The sequence below is a fragment of the Melanerpes formicivorus genome, unplaced genomic scaffold, assembly GCF_026170545.1.
Source record: "Melanerpes formicivorus ecotype bairdi unplaced genomic scaffold, bMelFor1.0.p_v2 SCAF_7, whole genome shotgun sequence".
Classification (NCBI taxonomy): Eukaryota; Metazoa; Chordata; class Aves; order Piciformes; family Picidae; genus Melanerpes; species Melanerpes formicivorus.
The window spans coordinates 2,143,382-2,160,540 of record NW_027142359.1 but is presented as its reverse complement, the minus strand read 5'-3'; the positions used below and the strand labels follow the sequence as shown (position 1 = coordinate 2,160,540).

The window sequence follows — 17,159 nt, the reverse complement described above, 5'->3', positions numbered from 1 at the left end:
AAATGCAGTTGGTCTCAGCCAGGGGTGAGTATTTCATCTTCCCAACTGGCATCACAGTTCTTGACATCCAAAAATCTTTGTCCTTAATGATTGGATTAATACCCTGTTAGGAAACCAAGATGGAGGCAGGAGGAAGGAGAGGCAAACCAGGAACACCACTTTCAGCCAGAGCTGAAGCACGGGCTTGGTGCTGCCTTCCCTGTCCTCTCCTGCTTGCGTGCCCCGGCAGCGGTGCACTCCTTGCTCTCCTCCCTCTGTTGCAGTTTGTATCCTGGTAACATCACTCCTGTTAAGGAGCAGAAAGCTCCCTGCGGTCCTTTGAGTTGCTGTGAGGGCTGCAGCTCTGAGAAGCATGAACAAAACTCATCCCCAGGTACAGTCCTCTTGGGAAAGATCTTAAGTGCAGCTGTTTACTAAAGTACACTTGTTCTTGATAGTGCTGTTTGCCTGACCTCTTTATCACTGCTGGCTGTGACATTTCCAGTCCTTGCTAACTTAACCTCATTTGATACAAAAGGGAAGTGTTGATATATAGCACTGGGCTTGCACTGCTGTTTGTTCTACAAATGGATAGCTAAGATTGAAAAGGTGATCTGCTGGATGGCTTTGTGAGCTCAGCCTGGGCCACGTTTCCACTTGGGGCAACTTTTGCCCATGTGTGCAAAACATAAAGGAATGAGCTCTGTGTTGGTGGGTGAGATGGGGTGGGAGCTGGAAAGGCATCCCTTGTGTGGTGGTTACTGTGTGCTGCCTCTGTAAACCATCCTTTGTTCCTTTCCTCCTAGGGAAATGGTGCTGTAGCTACTTTTGATTCAACCAAGTCCTCCTCTGAAGAAAGAGGTAACAAGGAAAATGCAGAACTTAATGCTTTTATTATTAAAGCATACATCAGTGGAAACTGCCCATGTAATGTAAAATCCAGTCAGTATTTATGGCCTGTTGAGACTGATTTCTCCTTTTCTCCCCCCTTTTCTGTGTAATGAAACTTCCAGACTATAAAACTAATGAACTGAAGCTATTCTTTGCCGGCCTGGAGTTGGCAGTCTTATAGTTATAGTAGCCTGAGAGGAAATCCTTGCCTGTCACAGAACAGCTCATGATGAGCTTGCTGCAGGCTTTCTGTATGTTTTAAGAGTCAAACTTCAGCAAGCCTTGCCCACACTAAGAAAGGAGAAGGTGAGGTCAGACAGAATCAATAGCAAACCTGTAGATCAGGTTGCAGCAACATTTCATCACCACCATTATTTTATGCTCATGTCTGTTTGGAGCTGTGGTGCTTTCTGGTCAGCTGTCCTGCAGACAGGCATGCTGCAATTCACCACCTTGGCTTTGAAGCTGAAATGTTCTGCCTTTCATTCCACTCAGGCATGACCAAAGGAGTGGTTTCTGCACCCAGGATCCCTTTGCCATTGAGCAAAGGCTGTGACTTCACTTGTGTTTGTACAACACAACCACCAAGTAAAGAGGAAGTACTGCTAAAACAAGTTCTAACTTTTCTATCAAAGCTCTTTAAGTTCAGCAGCACCAAAATGCAGTGATACAGGGCTGTCCTTAGTGACTGCTTATGTGTTCCTCAGGTGATAACATTATAACTTTTCTATCTATTGGTCTGGAGATAGGAAGGAGTGCAAGAAAATAGCCTGTTGGTTTAGAGGCAAAGCAGTGGTGCTGTAGAGAGCTGAGGGCACTGATGGGTGTTGCTCTTGCTGTGCTGCTGCTGTGGGGCAGTGGCTCTGGGCTTGGCCCTTAGCTTCCTGATTTGGTTGGATTTGCATACCTGACTTTCTGAAAGCTGCAGAGCCTGGAAGGTCACTGCCTTTGGTTTCCTGGAGATGTCCTTGGGGGTGGGCAAGGGCTGCTCATCTCGAGATGGGAATTCAGCCTGGTTTGGTGGGAAATTTAAAGTCCTGGTCAGGCCGAAAACCTGAAGTGCTGTAAAATGCAATTTCATCTCTTGGAGTTTTGCTGTGGGCTCTGGGAGGGTGCCTTTCCCAGCCTTACACTGCCCCCCTCTGTCTTTTGACTGCTCCATGATAAGGGCAGTGCTGTCCCACGGGGTGAGCAGGGGCTTGGCCTTCTCCTCCCTTCCACTCTGAGTGCATTGGGTGAGGTCTGATGGAGATGTGGCATTTGTGCTGTTGGTTGCCAGTGCTCTGCAGCTGCAGCAAGGGTTCTGCTGTGCTGCAAGCAGTGAGGTTGCCTGTGAGGAGTTTCCTCATGGGGTTTGGCTACTAAAACTCCGCTATCAACCCCTGGGCCCCAGCAGCCCTCTGCCATCATCCAGAGTACCTGAAGCAGGGACAGTGGGTATGAACTAGAGCATAGGAGATTTTAGCTGAACTTAAGGAGAGACAGCTTTACTTTCAGGGTGCTGGAGCATGCTGCCCAGAGAGGCTGTGGAGTCTCCTTCTCTGGAGACTTCCAAAATCTACCTGGCCATAATCCTGTTCAACCTGCTCTAGCAGGGGGGTTGGACTCAATGATCTCCAGAGATCTCTTCCAATCCCTACCAGTCTATGATTCTGTGACCCACCCTCATGCCATTCCCCTCCAAAACACCCTGGACTCCAGTCAGCCCTGACAGACCCATCCCCAGCCTCTCACCTCTCACCCTTGCCTCCCAACAGACCACTGGCAGCCATGCAGTGCCCAGGTGGGCTGCACAGGGAGATGTGTCTGCATCTCTGCCACCGTACTGCTTGTCCTCGCTGCTGCCGTGGCCTTGGCCGTGGCACTGGGACTCCTGCTGCAGGAGCCAGGTTGGTATCCTAAGAATCAGGGTTTTGTTTTTTTGGTAAGGGAGGCAGAAAATTATGTTTTCTGAGAAAAGCTTTCAAGTTGTCCATCACCATGAGTGAAGTGGTGCTTCCCAGTGCAGACTGGGAGGAAGGAAATGGCCCAGCAGGGTGATGCAGGGCTGTGCCAGCCTTGCACCAGCTGTTCCTTGGTTTCACTGTCCTGCTCCATAGGGCTGTGGTAACTCTGGGTGGCATGGTCATGTTTGAGACTACTGGTACAGTTTTTAGACTCTGCCATGAACCTGCCAGAGATGAATCCTGGTTATTTCTAGAACAAAGGGATTTCAGACATCTCCCTTTCTTCCCCTTGATCTGTCCCTCGTGCCATGAGAATGCTGAGCAATGAAGTATTTGTTGCTTTTCCTTCAGTGAGCCGCTTCTGTACAGCCTCCAGCAACCAGACAGGCTTCTTGTGCAATGACAGAGAGACCTGCATCCCAGCCAGCCAGGTCTGTGACAGCATCAGCAGCTGCAGGCATGGAGAGGATGAGCAGGAGAAACTCTGTGGTGAGTGGTTTGGCTGTCACTGTACCCCTCACATGCTGTGAAGCAGAGCAGCCAGTGTCCTTCTGATCCTGCTCCATGCTTCTGGCCACCTATGTGAGCAGATAAACCTGGCAGATCCTTTGTAAAGCAGATGCTGAGAGATGGCACTGCCCAAAAAGCAGCAGGAGTGCCAGGGATGAAAGACTCCAGGATGCTCTGATCTTCCCATGGTTTCTTTAAATCACGGTGCAGTGTTCCTCTGCTGGTTAAGCTGGATGGATACATGGGTAAATTATTGTCCAGTTACTGTGGAAAGAAAACTAAATCATTAAAGCAGAAGCCCAGGGAACTTAGCCCTGTTTTCAGCTCAGCCATGAGCATCTCCTCCCCTCTCCAGCTGCAGCTTCCCCATCTGTGGTGTCATTTGTGCCCTGATACTGCACAGGAAAGAACCAAAGGACTCCTCATGACAGCAGCCTTCGATGGCTGCCAGCCCCATTTTAGCTGGTGCATCTGCCTGGTGTTGCTGAACACATCCTGTGTGTCTGTCCTTGCAGGGGACCTGCCCCACAGCCTCCCAGGATTCCTGGTTTTCCACTGCAGTAACCCAAGGTCCTGGATCTATGCTGATCAGAGGTGTGATGGGATGAACGACTGCGGGGACTGCTCTGATGAGATGGGCAGCTGTAAGTGTCTCTTCTGGCTGCTGTTGGGCTAAAGGCCTTTTCTGCTCATAGAATCATAGATTTGTTAGGGTTGGAAGGGTCCTCAAGGATCAGCCAGTTCCAACCCCCCTGCCATGGGCGGGAACACCTCACACTACAGCAGGTTGCTCACAGCCACATCCAGCCTGGCCTTAAAAACCTGCAGGGTTGAGGCTTCCATCACCTCCCTGGGCAACCTGTGCCAGTGTCTCACCACCCTCATGAGGAAGAACTTCCTAACATCCAATCTGAATCTACCCTTTTCTAGTTTTGCATTCTCCCTAGTCCTATAACTACCTGACACCATAAAAAGTCCCTCCCCAGCTTTCTTGTAGCCCCCTTCAGATACTGGAAGGCCACAATAAGGTCTCCTGAGAGCCTTCTCTTCTCCAGACTGAACAGCCCCAACTCCCTCAGTCTGTTCTCATAGGAGAGGAGCTCCAGCCCTCTGATCATCCTCATGGCCCTTCTCTGGACACATTCCAGCACCTCCAGATCCTTCCTGTACTAGGGGCTCCAGAACTGGATACATTACTCCAGGTGGGGTCTCACCAGAGTGGAGTAGAGGGGAAGAATCATCTTCCTTGACCTGCTGGCTATGTTTCTCTTGATGCAGCCCAGGATGTGATTTGCCTTCTGGACTGCAAGTGCACACTGGTGGCTCATGTTGAGCTGCTTATCCCCCAGCACCCCCAAGTCCTTTTCTTCAAGGCTGCTCTCAAGCCAGTTGCTGCTCATGGTCTGAAACAGTTTGTACAGGCATGGTGTTCACTGCTGCTGCTGGAAACACCTGGAGGCTGGGATCCTGCACTAAACCACAGAAGAGCTTGGATAGGACTTTTGAACTGTGTGGGCTCCATCCCATCAGCTGACAAGGGCTCTGGTGGTGACTAAAAAGTGAAATGCTCCATGGTTTGCTCCCAGCCTCAAAAGTTGATTTCTCTCTGTGGGCCAGCTTCATTGTGCTGCATAGCTGTAGGCAGCAGTAATCTTTCAGACTGGCTTTTGGCTTCTGGTCAGGAGGTGGGGCTGTCTCTGACCTTTGGAGACTGAGCAAGCCTCAGCAGCTTCAAAGCCATCCAGGTCCTTCTCTTGCTAAAATGAGCATGAAGTTTGCTCCTAAGTCACTGCCCTGGTTTTGAGCCTCAGGCAAGACCTGCCCTTCAGCATCTCTCTCTAGAGTACCTTCTTAAAACCAATAAATGACAGCTAGTTGTTCCTCCCTGAATGCCCAGCCATGAAGGTCATCCCAGTTCCATGCTCTGTGGTGGTTGTTGTTCCTCCCACGATGACCCTGAGTACTGTGTCCAGTTCTGGGCTCCTCCATTGAAGAGTGACATTGAGATACCTGAATGTGCCCAGAGAAGGACAATGAGGCTGGTGAGAGGTCTGGAGCACAAGCCCTATGAGGAGAGGTTGAGGGAGCTGGGGTTGTTTAGCCTGGAGAAGAGGAGGCTCAGGGGTGACCTTCTTGCTGTCTACAACTGCCTGAAGGGAGGTTGTAGCCAGGTGGGGGTTGGTCTCTTCTCCCAGGCAACCAGCACCAGAACAAGAGGACACAAGTCTCAAGCTGTGCCAGAGGAAATTTAGGCTGGAGGTGAGGAGAGAGTTCTTCACAGAGTTGTTAGCTATTGTGAATGTGCTGCCCAGGGAGGTGGTGGAGTCACCATCCCTGGCGGTGTTAAAAAAAAAGATGGGATGTGGCACTTGGAGCCATGGTTTAGTTGTCAGGAGGTGTTAGGTATTAAGTAATAGGTTGGACTTAATGATCTCTGAGGTCTTTTCCAACCTGGGTGATTCTGTGATTCTGACCTGCCATGAAGATCATCCCAAAGTCATGCTCTGTGGTGGTTGTTTTTCCTCCCAGGATGACCTGTCATGAAGGTCACCCCAATCTCATGCTCTGTGGTTGTCTCCCACAAGTAGCACCAAGCGAGTATCCTCTGTGGTGGATTCGCAGACACCAGTGACTTTCCAGAGGCTGCTGGAGGGTGGACGGGTAGCTACCCATGTAAGAAAGGGCCAGTCAGAAGCATTTCTGTTGCCTGTTTTCTGTCCAGTGGCTGCCTGCCCGCCGTGCAGGTCGCAGTGGTGGAGCTGCAGCTCGGTGTTCTACGAGTACTGCTCCTGCATCCCCAGGAGGCTGTGCCGGGATGGCGTCCAGCACTGCCTCGGCTGGTCTGATGAGTATCTCTGCACACCCTGAAGTCTGGGCACCCAGCAGCACTATAGACACCAGGGTGCTCCTGCATTGTCATCTTGAAGCCTTTATGCCCTCCTCGTCCTTCTGCCACCCGCTTCAGAAGCTCCAGCAGCAGCACTCAGACTGCCACACGGTGACGCTGAGCAGGGCTGAGGTGCATGTGGCAGCCTATGCTGCAGGCTGGGTGCTGGCTGTGGGACACCTTCAAGAGTTCTCCTGTCATGCAAGGGTGAGTCTTCTCTGCTTGGGCAGAGTACTCTCTTGGAGCTTGCCTTGGTGGATTGTGTGCAGGCTACTGGGTACTGTTCACCAGCTGCTGCCAACACAGACACCGTGTCTGACCAACCCTGGACAAAGGGCTTCTCCTGCATGGACATGCTGGTGCCTTTGCAGGCAGCCAGGTGAAGGTACATTGAGGATTACCCTAAAGAGTAGGAGCTGAGTGAGGTTAGCACTTCCCTCTAACAAGTATTCACGCTCCTGGTCCTCACAGGCAGGAGCAGAAGCTTGTATTTGTGTTCAGAGCACATCTGCAGATGGTTTCAGCAGTGACTTTGAAGGCTCTACAGTGATGCTTCCAAGATGCTTCCCTGGGAATGCCATGCTGAGGTGACACCATGGGGGGCTGCTGTGGAGGCCATCCCCTGTGTTGCTCTCAAACCATGAAAGCCAATGCAGGCAAGGAAAAATGAAGGTGTTTCAGGGTTTGTGGAATAAATGACTGGTCCCCTGTGACCACACAGCTGTCCCTGCAAGCCAAAGCAGGAAAGCAGCATGTATGTAGAATGCACTTCTCTCAGGGCTGAGCAGGCTGAGAACAGCCATGGGGCTGCAATGTGTTTGTACTGAAATTGGCAAAAAAAGGAGGCAAAAATTTGCATCCTTGGGACAGAGAGCAGCAGAAAACCTAATGCTGCTCCCAAGGCAGCGTGGGATGACACAGGTTCTGTTTGTTGCTTGTTTTGTTCCTCTGCCACCCAAGCAGGATCAAAGCACTGCTCAGGATGCAGCTACAGATGTGCCACTGAAATTCAGAAAAATGTGCTCTTTCTCTGCTCCTTTGAAAGTCTGCTCTGTGTCTAAAACATCATCCCTGAGAAAGCCCCACATCTACAGTGAGGGCACTTACTTTTTTAGGCCCAAAATAAACCTCAGGTGATTCTTTTCCACCACCATCCCAAGTCAGAGATCTTTAAAAATAAACTCTTGCTCACTCATTTCCTCTCTGCCTGCAGCTCTGCAGCTCTGCCTGCCACCATGACTTCTATCAGTGGAGAATGTTTGCTCTAATTTGTCCCTGGGCTACAGCTGTGGATCTGAGAGATTTTTCATACGTAGCTTTGCAGTGTTGTGACTCATCCTTCACCTGCAGGGAGATGGCAAATTCTGCACTGTGGAACTGGTACTACAGGAAACTTTGAAAGCTGAATTGAACAACCTGTCCTTCTCCAGGCCTGCCTGGGATGGATGGCTGCTTTCTCTCTGCCTGTAAAACATTACTGCAGAGCATTCAGTGCTGCAGCTGGGAAGAGAGATTAAGAGTCTTGTAGGTAAACATCTCTCACTTGCCATCTTCCAGCCTCAGCCAAAATCTGAAGTGGAGATGCAGGTTTGTACTGCAGTCACAAACAGCTGACACTTCAACAAGGCTGGGCTGGGGCTGGTGAATAAGACCTGGCTTATTGTAGTTGCTGTTGTTCCTCTTGTTACCCTAAAATACATTCTGGGGAAATCAGCAAGGAAGTCTTGCAGCATTGTGTAGGAGTTGCTCAAGGAGGAGTGATTCAGAGGCAGTGCTGCTGGGTCAACCTCACCTCCTGGGGAAGAAGAGCTGCTTTCTGGTCCCAGTTGTCTCCAGCCATGGCCTGTTTGCTTGTTCCTTGCCTTTGAAGTGGGAGGGTGTGCAGCAAAAGCTCCCTTCCTTGGGAAAGGGGCAGGTGGGCTACAACTGCTGCTCACTTCCACAGGGCAGTGGTCAAAAAAAGGTGGGAAAGGAGGGCAAGGATAATCTTATCCTTCATGATGGGAGCTGTGTATGGATAACAGAACAACTGCTGTGGGTAAGGACTGAACTGATCAGCTGTTCAAAAATGTAGAAACCCTCAGGGCACAGAGCCAGCTGATGTGATGGGTAAAGAAAAACATTTGCTCTGTATCAAAGATACTGGAGTAGCCAAGAACTTCTGGAGCCCCTGATGTCTGCTGTGTTTGGGAAGAGGATGCTGGTTGGGCTGACCTGTATGGCAGCTGCTTTTTCTCACATCCAGTATTTGTAGATCTTCACCACAACTCCCCTCTGCCAAGTTTCAAGATGCCCTGGTGAGGGCATGCAGGGTGTGAGAGTGGGGAGCTGGGTGCTTGTTTGCTGTGTGGAATGCTGATGCTTCTCCAGTGCAGCAGAGGGCAGGTGATAGCAAGTGGGGCAATGGTGAGATCTAGGAAGTGTTAACTTTATTGTGAGACATGATAAAGAAGGCAAGTGTCTGGCCCAAGACAGGAAAGGTTATTGTGCCATCTTCTGTGTCCTTCAGCAGGAGGAGGAAGAAACAGAGGCAGGCTTAGGGCACATGGAGGACATCCCTGTCTGCAAAGAGGAAGCCCCACACAATAGTCCTCTCCCTTTCATGCATCTCTTAGCTTTGTAATTAGTTGAACCACAAAGAAATGGGGTTGGGAATGTGGCCTCTGCTTCTGAGCTAGCCAGTAAATGTTTACAGCTGTCAGAGGAGCTGACCCACTGGGTACCTACAGGGTAGAGCCAGGGTTGCTCTCTGGATGATGTCTCTGTAGCAGTTTGCAGTGCATGAGTGCTCCTGGGAGGCCAGAGCTGTAACTGATGTTTTCAGGTTAGGAAAGAGGAACCATGGACTCATCCTGCTCTGAATTTACACCTGGGAAAAGACTAGCCAAGAGAGATGTGGAAAGTAGCAGTCCATGGGCACCAAGACTCAGAAAGCAGCCTGGAAACAGCCAGGCACACCATGAGCAGTTCAAGCAGGGGCTTGGCTGTTCTTTCAGGGTGAGTCATCTCCTGCAGTTCTCTTTTTTCTGCCCTGTTCCTGGTCCCTGACCTGTTCCAGGAGGCTGTGTGCCTCATGGAGAGCAACAAGCAGGGTTTAATGGGTTGAGGACACAGTGGTGTGTCTGAGTCCTCCTGGGACAGAATTTACACAGTGATGTGTTTGAAGGAGGGAGTCTGCTGGCCAGCAAGAAACTTAAGAAAATTAGATGGACCAGGGGTGGAGAATATAAGAAACACAGGGCTCTAGAGCCCCTTTTCTGGAAAAGAAAGATGTGCTGTGTTATTTTAGCAACAAGGTTGTGACCTGGGCATTCTTGTCAAGTCATGATGTGTCTGTTTTCCAGCTCAGGGTATCAGATCCCAGTGGCTTTGTTAATGAGAAATGGAGTGCACAGTTCTCCCAGGCCTGCATCTCTCCATGGGCAGGTCAGCAGATCTCCACAGGCTGGAGGGGCTACTAAAGAAATCTGGGGTGGTTGTTGGGGTTCTCCTGCCCCTCTGCTCTGCCCTGGTGAGGCTGCATCTGGAATACTGTGTCCAGTTCTGGGCCCCTCAGTTCAAGAAGGACCTCAGGGAAGTGCTTGATAGAGTCCAGGTCAGAGCCACAAAGGTGCTGAAGGCAGTGGAACGTCTCCCTGCTGAGGAAAGGCTGAGGGAGCTGGGGCTCTTTAGCTTGGAGCAGAGGAGCCTGAGGGGTGACCTCATTCATGTTTACAAAGATGTGCAGGGCAGTGTCAGGAGGATGGAGCCAGGCTCTGCTCAGTGATATCCAGTGACAGGACAAGGGGCAATGGGTGCAAGCTGGAGTAGAGGTTCCATGGGCACAGAAGGGAAAACGTTTTCCTTGTGAGGGTGACAGAGCCCTGGAGCAGGCTGCCCAGGGGGGCTGTGGAGTCTCCTTCTCTGGAGACATTCAAAACCTGCCTGGATGTATTTCCTGTGTGACCTACTCTGGGTGGTCCTGCTCTGGCAGGGGGGTTGGACTGGATGGTCTCTGGAGGTCCCTTCCAACCCCTAACATTCTGTGAGTCTGTGAATGTGTTTATAAGGAAAAAATGTATTACAAGGAGAGTCTAATCTCTCCCATAATCCAGTTTCAGCTTTCATTTCCTGGGCTAAAATGAGGGAGATTGGGGACTTCTGCTCTGGATTTCTGCAGGAACTGTTACTAAGGGGTTATTGCCTCTCTGCCTCCCTCCCCTGGGGCCTGTGCTTATCCTTTTTGCTTCCTGCCTTTGTCAGAGCTCTGTCAGCACAGCCCGCTGCTTACAGGCTGAGGTTTATGTTCTACCAGCACTATTAAAGTCCCAGGGCCCTTGACAAGCACAGTGCAGCTTCATTTCAGATGATCTGCAGTGATCAGTCTTCTGTCTCTCAGGAGGCAACAGAGGAGGAGGGAGAAGGCCAGCTCCTCCTGTGAATGATCTCTGTGTCAGAGGAATGAGCCCAGGATGACAACAAAAACTTTATTTGAAAAAATCATTATGCATCAAAAATATACAGTGGTATCCCCTCCCTTCTCCCTGGCTCTGCCCCTCCCCAAGCACATCACAGCAGACAGATCCAACGTTCTGCTCTCCTCCTTCTCAGTATCATCAGCAAGAAAACAACAAACCCAAGGCCTGCTTCTTCCTCCCTCAGTAGGTATTTAACAGATCCCAGTCCTCCACCGTCAGGCACAGATGCTTCTGTTTGGAAGTCCTTTCCCTCTCTTGTTCAGCCAAAGCTCTTTTTTTATGGTTCTTTAATTCGTGGCTGCCTGCAACGTCCTTTTGCAAAGGGAAATGGCAATTCTGAACTTTTTCCTTATAGAACTGCAAGTTTCCAGTTGCTTTTGTATCTGCTTCCACCGGTTTGCATTTGACTACTTCCTCTACTCTGTGTGTCTTGCCATCTGTGGGAGGAAAAGTCAGTTTAGGCGTTGGTAAAATCAGGATGGTGCTGTGAGATGCATACTTGGGTTGTGGATTGTTTTGGCCAAGCCAGCCTGGCATACTGACTCTGCCTTGCTGAAAAGTGCACAGGGCAAGAGAACATTTCTATTCTGGACTCAGAATCTGCAGGAGAAAGCTCAGTAATTATATGTCACCCTGAGCATGCTGCCAGGCTGTGGTTTAGAGTTAGCCAGCAGAGTTCAACAAATGAAGAAACTCGCAGCAATGCAGTTACACACATGGCTTCAATTGCACACCTGAGATGCTGTTTGTACTTTGCTACAAGGAATAGCTGCCTGCTTGTTTCAAGAAAATACACTGTGTGGTGTCCATGCAGTTACATACAGAAGCGCAGAGCTGCTGTGCTGGATCTCAAGTGGTCCTGTGGCTTGGTGGCTTCCATCACTGCCTGCTCCCACTGCAGAACTGTCTGCAACAACAGTTCAAGAGATTAAAACAGGCCTTGTAAAAGGGACAGAAGCAGCTCTCTGTTCATTGTTCGTTCTTACCTGGTGATTTAATAGTCTCTAAAGAGTTTCTAGAGAGTAAACCAGACTTCAGCCTCCCTACCTGCTCTGCCCATCCCTCTGTTCTGCAGTTGCTATGATCAAACTCTTTCAGAGGCACTTGTGAGTGAACCAGGCCAATCCGCGTTTGGATCCGCTTAATGACGGCGTCAACGTCCTGGAGACAAGGGAGAGCAAGCACTGAGGGGAAGAACAGCTCCTTACCCTTGCCCACTAAACTCAGACAGATGCATTTTTACCTTCAGACCTGTCCCAGAAATGTCCAAACAATTCAGTTTCTTGAAAGAAAGAAGGTATCCAATTCCCACGTCAGTGATTTTAGGGTTACCTGTAAGGTCAAGTGAAGTTGCAGTTGGAGAGACATGGTCAGAGGGCCAAGAAAAAAATACTGGTTCCAAAAGTTACCACTGGAACAAGGGTGGGGAGCCTTTGTCTGTAATATGCTTTTACGTGTTGAAAGTGAGTCAAAAAGGACTCTTTCTAACCTTCAACCTAGCACCACCATGGCCATTAAACTGTGTCCCCAGGTGCCATGTCCATGCATTTCTTGAACACCTCTAGAGATGGTGACTCCACCACTCCCCTGAGCAGCCTGTTCCAATGCCTGACCACTTTTTTCAGGAACAAGTTCATTCCTAATCTCCAGCCTAAACCTTCCCTGGTGCAACTTGAGGCCATTTCCTCTCATTCTATCACCTGATACTAAGGAGAAGAGCCCTGCCCTCACCTCGCTACTGTCAGCCTGTCCTGGGTGATCCTGCTTTGGCAGGGGGGTTGGACTTGATGGTTTCTGGAGGTCCCTTCCAACCTCTACCATTCTGTGATTCCCTCTAATGATCAAAATACAAGTATTTACAGTACCAATCCTCAAGCTGTTATAAATCTTAATGCAACTAACAAGGCTGAGACTTCAGGCATGATCTGTGCCTTCTGGAAAGCTGCTGGTGAAATTTGAGGTTAAGTACTTGGCTCACAGCAATCATCGTGTTAATTGTATTCCTTCAGCATTAAGGAGGATGAGCTCTTTATCAGAGAGGACACAGGCTGCTGCTGGTTATTCAGCTATGAAGTACTTACAAGACAAGTCTAGTATCAGGAGGTTCTCGAGGCCCCTTTTCAGCACGCGGACTGGTGCCGTCATCCTGCGCAGGCCTGCGTCTGACAGAGAGTTGTCCTTCAGGAGTAGCTGCTTCACGCTGGCAGCAGAGATACAAACACACAGCTCAGGGTCATCATTTTAAATGGCTCTGCAAAATGTCCTAAAGCTGTTGGGAGGGTTGAGGTCTTCCTGTGCCAACCCTTTAGTCTCCTTTGTTCATGTTCAATGAGACTTGGACAGACTGAGAGCTGGGCAAAGAGGAATCTGATGAGGTTCAACAAGGGTAAGTGCAGAGTCCTGCACCTGGGAAGGAAGAATAAACTGCAGCAGTACAGGTTGGGAGGTGATCTGCTAGAGAGCAGCCCTGTGGAGGACCTGGGAGTCCTGGTGGACAAGTTCTCCATGGGTCAGCAATGTGCCCTTGTTGGCCAAGAAGGCCAATGGGATCCTAGGGTGCATTAGGAGGAATGTGTCCAGCAGATGGAGAGGTTCTTCTCCCTCTCTACTCTGCCATGGTGAGACCTCACCTAGAATAGTGCAAATACAAAATGGGGCAACACCTGACAGTAACCTCAGCAATGGAGTTTATAAACAACCAAAATCTTCCAACTTACACATTGGTGCCTGTGAAACTTTCCTCTAAAGTCACAGGCTGATTCTTTCAACTGCAGGTAAAAAAAAAAAACAAGAAAGTGTCATTTTTGGTTATGTGCCAAGAAAATAGGTACCTAGAGAGAGCCTCTTTGGTGAGGTGTTCCAGCAGCTCATGTTCATCTCCAAGTTTACAACAGGAGAGATCCAAACATGTCAGCTCCCGGAAAGACTTGATTTCTTCTAGCTTTTCAGAGATAACCAAGTGTCTGCAAAGAGGGGAAAGAAAAACGAATCAAATGTCACTGCTCAGGCACACGAGGCAGCACCTCTGCCCTCAGGTGTCACATGCTTAACACAGCTGTTTCTTTTGAGTACTTCTGTGGAAGCTAAAAGGAACTGGCCAGCTGTCCAAACTACCTTATGTATAGTTCAAAATGTTGGACTAACAATCAGGACTTCAACTTGCAAACACAGTTAGAGACTTAAGATTCTTAGGGACTTCTTATTCCGTTATTTCAGAATAATACAAACCCCCTATTACAGTCTACTGTCAATCAGCTTCACACACTGCTTTTCCTCAGCACCTGGGGTGGCTGCAGACAAACCCATGTTCATCCAGGTTTAAAATCTGCTTCAAATGTATCAGGAGGACTTGGCAAATGGCAGTATTTTACTTTTCATTTATGTAAATAAAATACCTCATTAGAGATGATAAAAGTCCTACAGGGCTCCAGCTAGGGCTGTGACTACAGCCCAGGCAGCAGTTACACAGTGAGTTATTTTTTTAGCTGTGCTGGTTCCCTGATCTCGTTCTCTCAGCAGCCATGCAAACATCTGTGCTGGAACTATTCAGTAGGAGGTTTAGAGATGGGAACAAGCCACTGAAGAATGGCATGCATGAACATGCAGTAATGAGCACGGAGCAGTCATTACCTCCCCCGTCCCCCCTGCATCTGTTTGTGTTATTCCCTGAGACAACTCAAGCCCAAAATTCACTGAGCTCTCCTGAATTTATCTTGTATTCCCCAAAGCATGACAAAACCCAAGCTCAGCACCTTCACTGCTGAAATGGGCAGTGCTCAGTAATTTGAGCCCTCAAGGAACACCTCTCTGGCCATGCAAAGAAGAGGGCCTTAGTACCCTCCCACTGTGATTATCCCTATGAGATCTCTCCAGCAAATCCCTCTGCTATGCAGTTCAGATCTGTGGAAGGCAGTAGATACAGTCAGAGCACAAGCCAGCTCTTGAGACCTGCTGCTACCTCAGGAGAGTTGTGTAGAGAAGACTGGGCTCTTTTAGAAATAAGATTCATCAGGAAATGCCTTAACATCTTCCTGGGTTTCAAAGACTTCCATACTTAACTCAGCTTTCTGCAATAGCAAGAGATAGGAGAAGGAACTTCATTTCTGAATGAAGCCCTTAACAGTATCTGTACCAGAGACAAAAAAGCAGTGGGTTTAAAAGATAAAGGATAATCGACCTCTACTCAAGCATTCCTACTATGCCTAGAAGATCCTTGGCACTTCAAATGAATGTGCCTGTACATTTTAAACTGGAAGACCATCCTTTTTCCCAAGTGTAGAGATAGAAGGTAGACTGTTCATATTACTGGGAAAGACTTCAGAAGGAGTAAGGCTTTAGAAATGTAATCCAGGTTTAAGCCTGGCAAGACTCTCTTTCAGTGAAAGACGACATGGATATTGAGAGGATGGAAAACTGATTAGAACCTCCTTAAAGCACATTCAAGGATGGGAACCACAGTAACCTAAGAGAAAACCTACCTGAATTCAAAGTCTGTAGCTTACCCACAAGACTGTATTGTATCTTCTGAGTCTCCAAAACGAAATGATATGGCAAACTTATAAGCCCAGACAGTTTCCAAGGATGTATTTTATCTGTTACACTCAGATAAGTGTGTTGAAATGTTTTACAAACAGCAGTAACAAAAACCTCCCCTGAAATACCTGGGAAGGCACTGAACACAGAGATTGCATGAGAGAGCTGACTCTCATTGTTTAAAACTAGTTGTAGGTTTAGTCCTTCACATAAAATCCAGTCAGTTAACAGAGATGTAGTTTGTTATTTGTGTCAGTATGAAACCAGCAGCCGCACTTGTACAGAAGGATGGGACAAAAGGAAGCCAACAGAAGAGTAAGAGAAGGCTAAGGTAATTTCATTAAAATTAGGTGGTGTCACAAACCCAAGAAAGCCAACATAATTCAAGGGAACCTTCAAGTGTGCTGGAGGTGATGGTGGCATTCGTTACTGAACTCACTCACCTATTCCGCAAGCATAAGGAGCGCAGCACCAAACTGCCGTAGGCTTCAGTAAACTTCTGCAGAGCTCTCAGTCCCGTCACTGGTTCTGTGAACTTTTGTCTTGCTTCTGCAGCTGAAAAGAGCTTTTCAGCAATCTGCTCTGGGAACCCAGTCAACGAGTCAATGTGGTCAACGTTGTCAGAAATGTAACCCAGCACCAGGCTGAAGAGAGACTTGGCCGAGTACCGGAGGTTGCCCTCCTTCGTGTAGGTGAAGATGAAATGATCAGTCCTCTGCCTCCTTGCCCTGTCATCCTCCCTGTTCATACAGAGCTCCACAGAAAACCCTCTGGAAAACAGCCTGAAAGGTCTTGTTTTGGGAACAACATTGTGTATGCTGCCTGCAGCCTGATTTACCAAATGCAGCTTCCCATTTTCACGCACGTATATTGGCCCAGTATCCACATGGCTGGCTGAGTGGAGACAGTAAGACATTCCCCTCGCCTGGTTCTGCAACAACAAACCATAGACAGGTAAAGAATAACCACTGAGGAAAACACCACTCGGCAAGGACCCTGAACACTGGCGGCTCTCCTTGGTGCCCTGAGCACAGTCACATAACACTGCAGTGTGAGGATGGGGCAGGCTGCACGGCGCAGGGGTGTCTGCTGTTTGCCACCAACCTGCGAACACCACTCAGGTGAGAACTGAACCCAGGGCTGGCAGAACTGAAGGGCTTTTGCCCTGGCAGGGCCCTGCCACTCTGTGCCTGGTGCCCATCAGAGGCCTGGGATCCAGGCACGGGAAGCGAGAGGGCCCCTGGGGCTGCTGTGTGGAAAGTGTCCCCACAGCTTGGCCTAGCCCTGCTGCAGGCGTGGGGAACGAGGAGGGCAAATGGCTGATTGCAGCAGGGCGAGGGAGCCTCCCCGAGAATCTCCCTCCGTGGGTGGATGGACAGACTCCCAGCGCCCGTTCCCCAGCCTAGACCGGCCGGTGCCAGAAGCTTCTGGCTGGTGAGCGGGTGTCTTGGCATAGGGCAGGCATAGGGCAGGCATAGGGCAGGCATAGGGCAGGAGGGTGCAGCCCCTGCCATAGCTGCAGGCAGGGGAGGGATGGGCTCCTGAGGAACTCGGGGCTCCCGTCCAGCGAAGCCGGAGGGGATCGGGCTCTGCCTGAGGGGGAAAGAGGGTGGTAAGGGACCGGGCGCTATCCGGCAAGAGGGGCACCGAGCATACCAGCTCCAGTTCTGTGGGGGTGGGAGAGGGGATCAGGCCCTGCCCGGGGGCTGAGCGCGCCGTGACCGGCCGTAAGGGGAGGGGTTCCCGCCCAGCAGGCGTGGGGCATGCAGGCGAGCGCCTCGCTGCCTGTGCCCCACTGCGGCCACCGGCCCGATCCCCACCTACCTGCCCCAGGAGGGGCCGCCGGAGGTGCCGTCAGCCGGGCCGCGGCTCGGCGCTCCTGCCGCCCGTCCCGCAGCGCCCGCGGGCGGCGGGCGGAGCCGCGCCGGGGGCGGGGACCGGGCCCGGCCCAGGGCG

The 17,159-nt window shown here is 50.1% G+C and overlaps 2 protein-coding genes across 2 annotated transcripts; one reads left to right on the top strand and one right to left on the bottom strand.

The window, feature by feature from the left end:
* The first annotated feature begins 237 nt into the window (after positions 1-237).
* Positions 238-6,323, top strand: LDLRAD1 (low density lipoprotein receptor class A domain containing 1). Its single transcript, XM_068140492.1, has 6 exons — positions 238-373; positions 786-840; positions 2,628-2,759; positions 3,168-3,305; positions 3,842-3,970; positions 6,049-6,323. Exons 1-6 carry the CDS (start codon positions 353-355, stop codon positions 6,192-6,194), a joined length of 621 nt encoding a protein of 206 aa, XP_067996593.1. The 5' UTR covers positions 238-352; the 3' UTR covers positions 6,195-6,323.
* A 4,342-nt stretch (positions 6,324-10,665) lies between these two features.
* Positions 10,666-17,135, bottom strand: LRRC42 (leucine rich repeat containing 42). Its single transcript, XM_068140636.1, has 8 exons — positions 17,028-17,135; positions 15,647-16,134; positions 13,502-13,633; positions 12,752-12,870; positions 11,914-12,002; positions 11,718-11,831; positions 11,493-11,577; positions 10,666-11,107 (listed from the first exon to the last, which is right to left on the bottom strand). The coding sequence occupies exons 2-8, from the start codon at positions 16,117-16,119 to the stop codon at positions 10,851-10,853; spliced, it is 1,269 nt and encodes a 422-aa protein (XP_067996737.1). The 5' UTR covers positions 16,120-16,134; positions 17,028-17,135; the 3' UTR covers positions 10,666-10,850.
* Positions 17,136-17,159: the final 24 nt, after the last annotated feature.

What these genes read in the sequence shown, in the direction of transcription:
- LDLRAD1 (XM_068140492.1), top strand. Translation starts at nt 353, where the DNA reads ATGAACAAAACTCATCCCCAG. An exon ending in TGAACAAAACTCATCCCCAG is followed by an intron (nt 374 to 785) that starts GTACAGTCCTCT and finishes CTTTCCTCCTAG; the next exon opens with GGAAATGGTGCTGTAGCTAC. An exon ending in GTCCTCCTCTGAAGAAAGAG is followed by an intron (nt 841 to 2,627) that starts GTAACAAGGAAA and finishes GCCTCCCAACAG; the next exon opens with ACCACTGGCAGCCATGCAGT.
- LRRC42 (XM_068140636.1), bottom strand. Translation starts at nt 16,119, where the DNA reads ATGTCTTACTGTCTCCACTCAGCCAGCCATGTGGATACTGGGCCAATA. An exon ending in TCCTTATGCTTGCGGAATAG is followed by an intron (nt 13,634 to 15,646) that starts GTGAGTGAGTTC and finishes CCCTCTTTGCAG; the next exon opens with ACACTTGGTTATCTCTGAAA. An exon ending in ACCAAAGAGGCTCTCTCTAG is followed by an intron (nt 12,871 to 13,501) that starts GTACCTATTTTC and finishes CTCTGCTGCCAG; the next exon opens with CGTGAAGCAGCTACTCCTGA.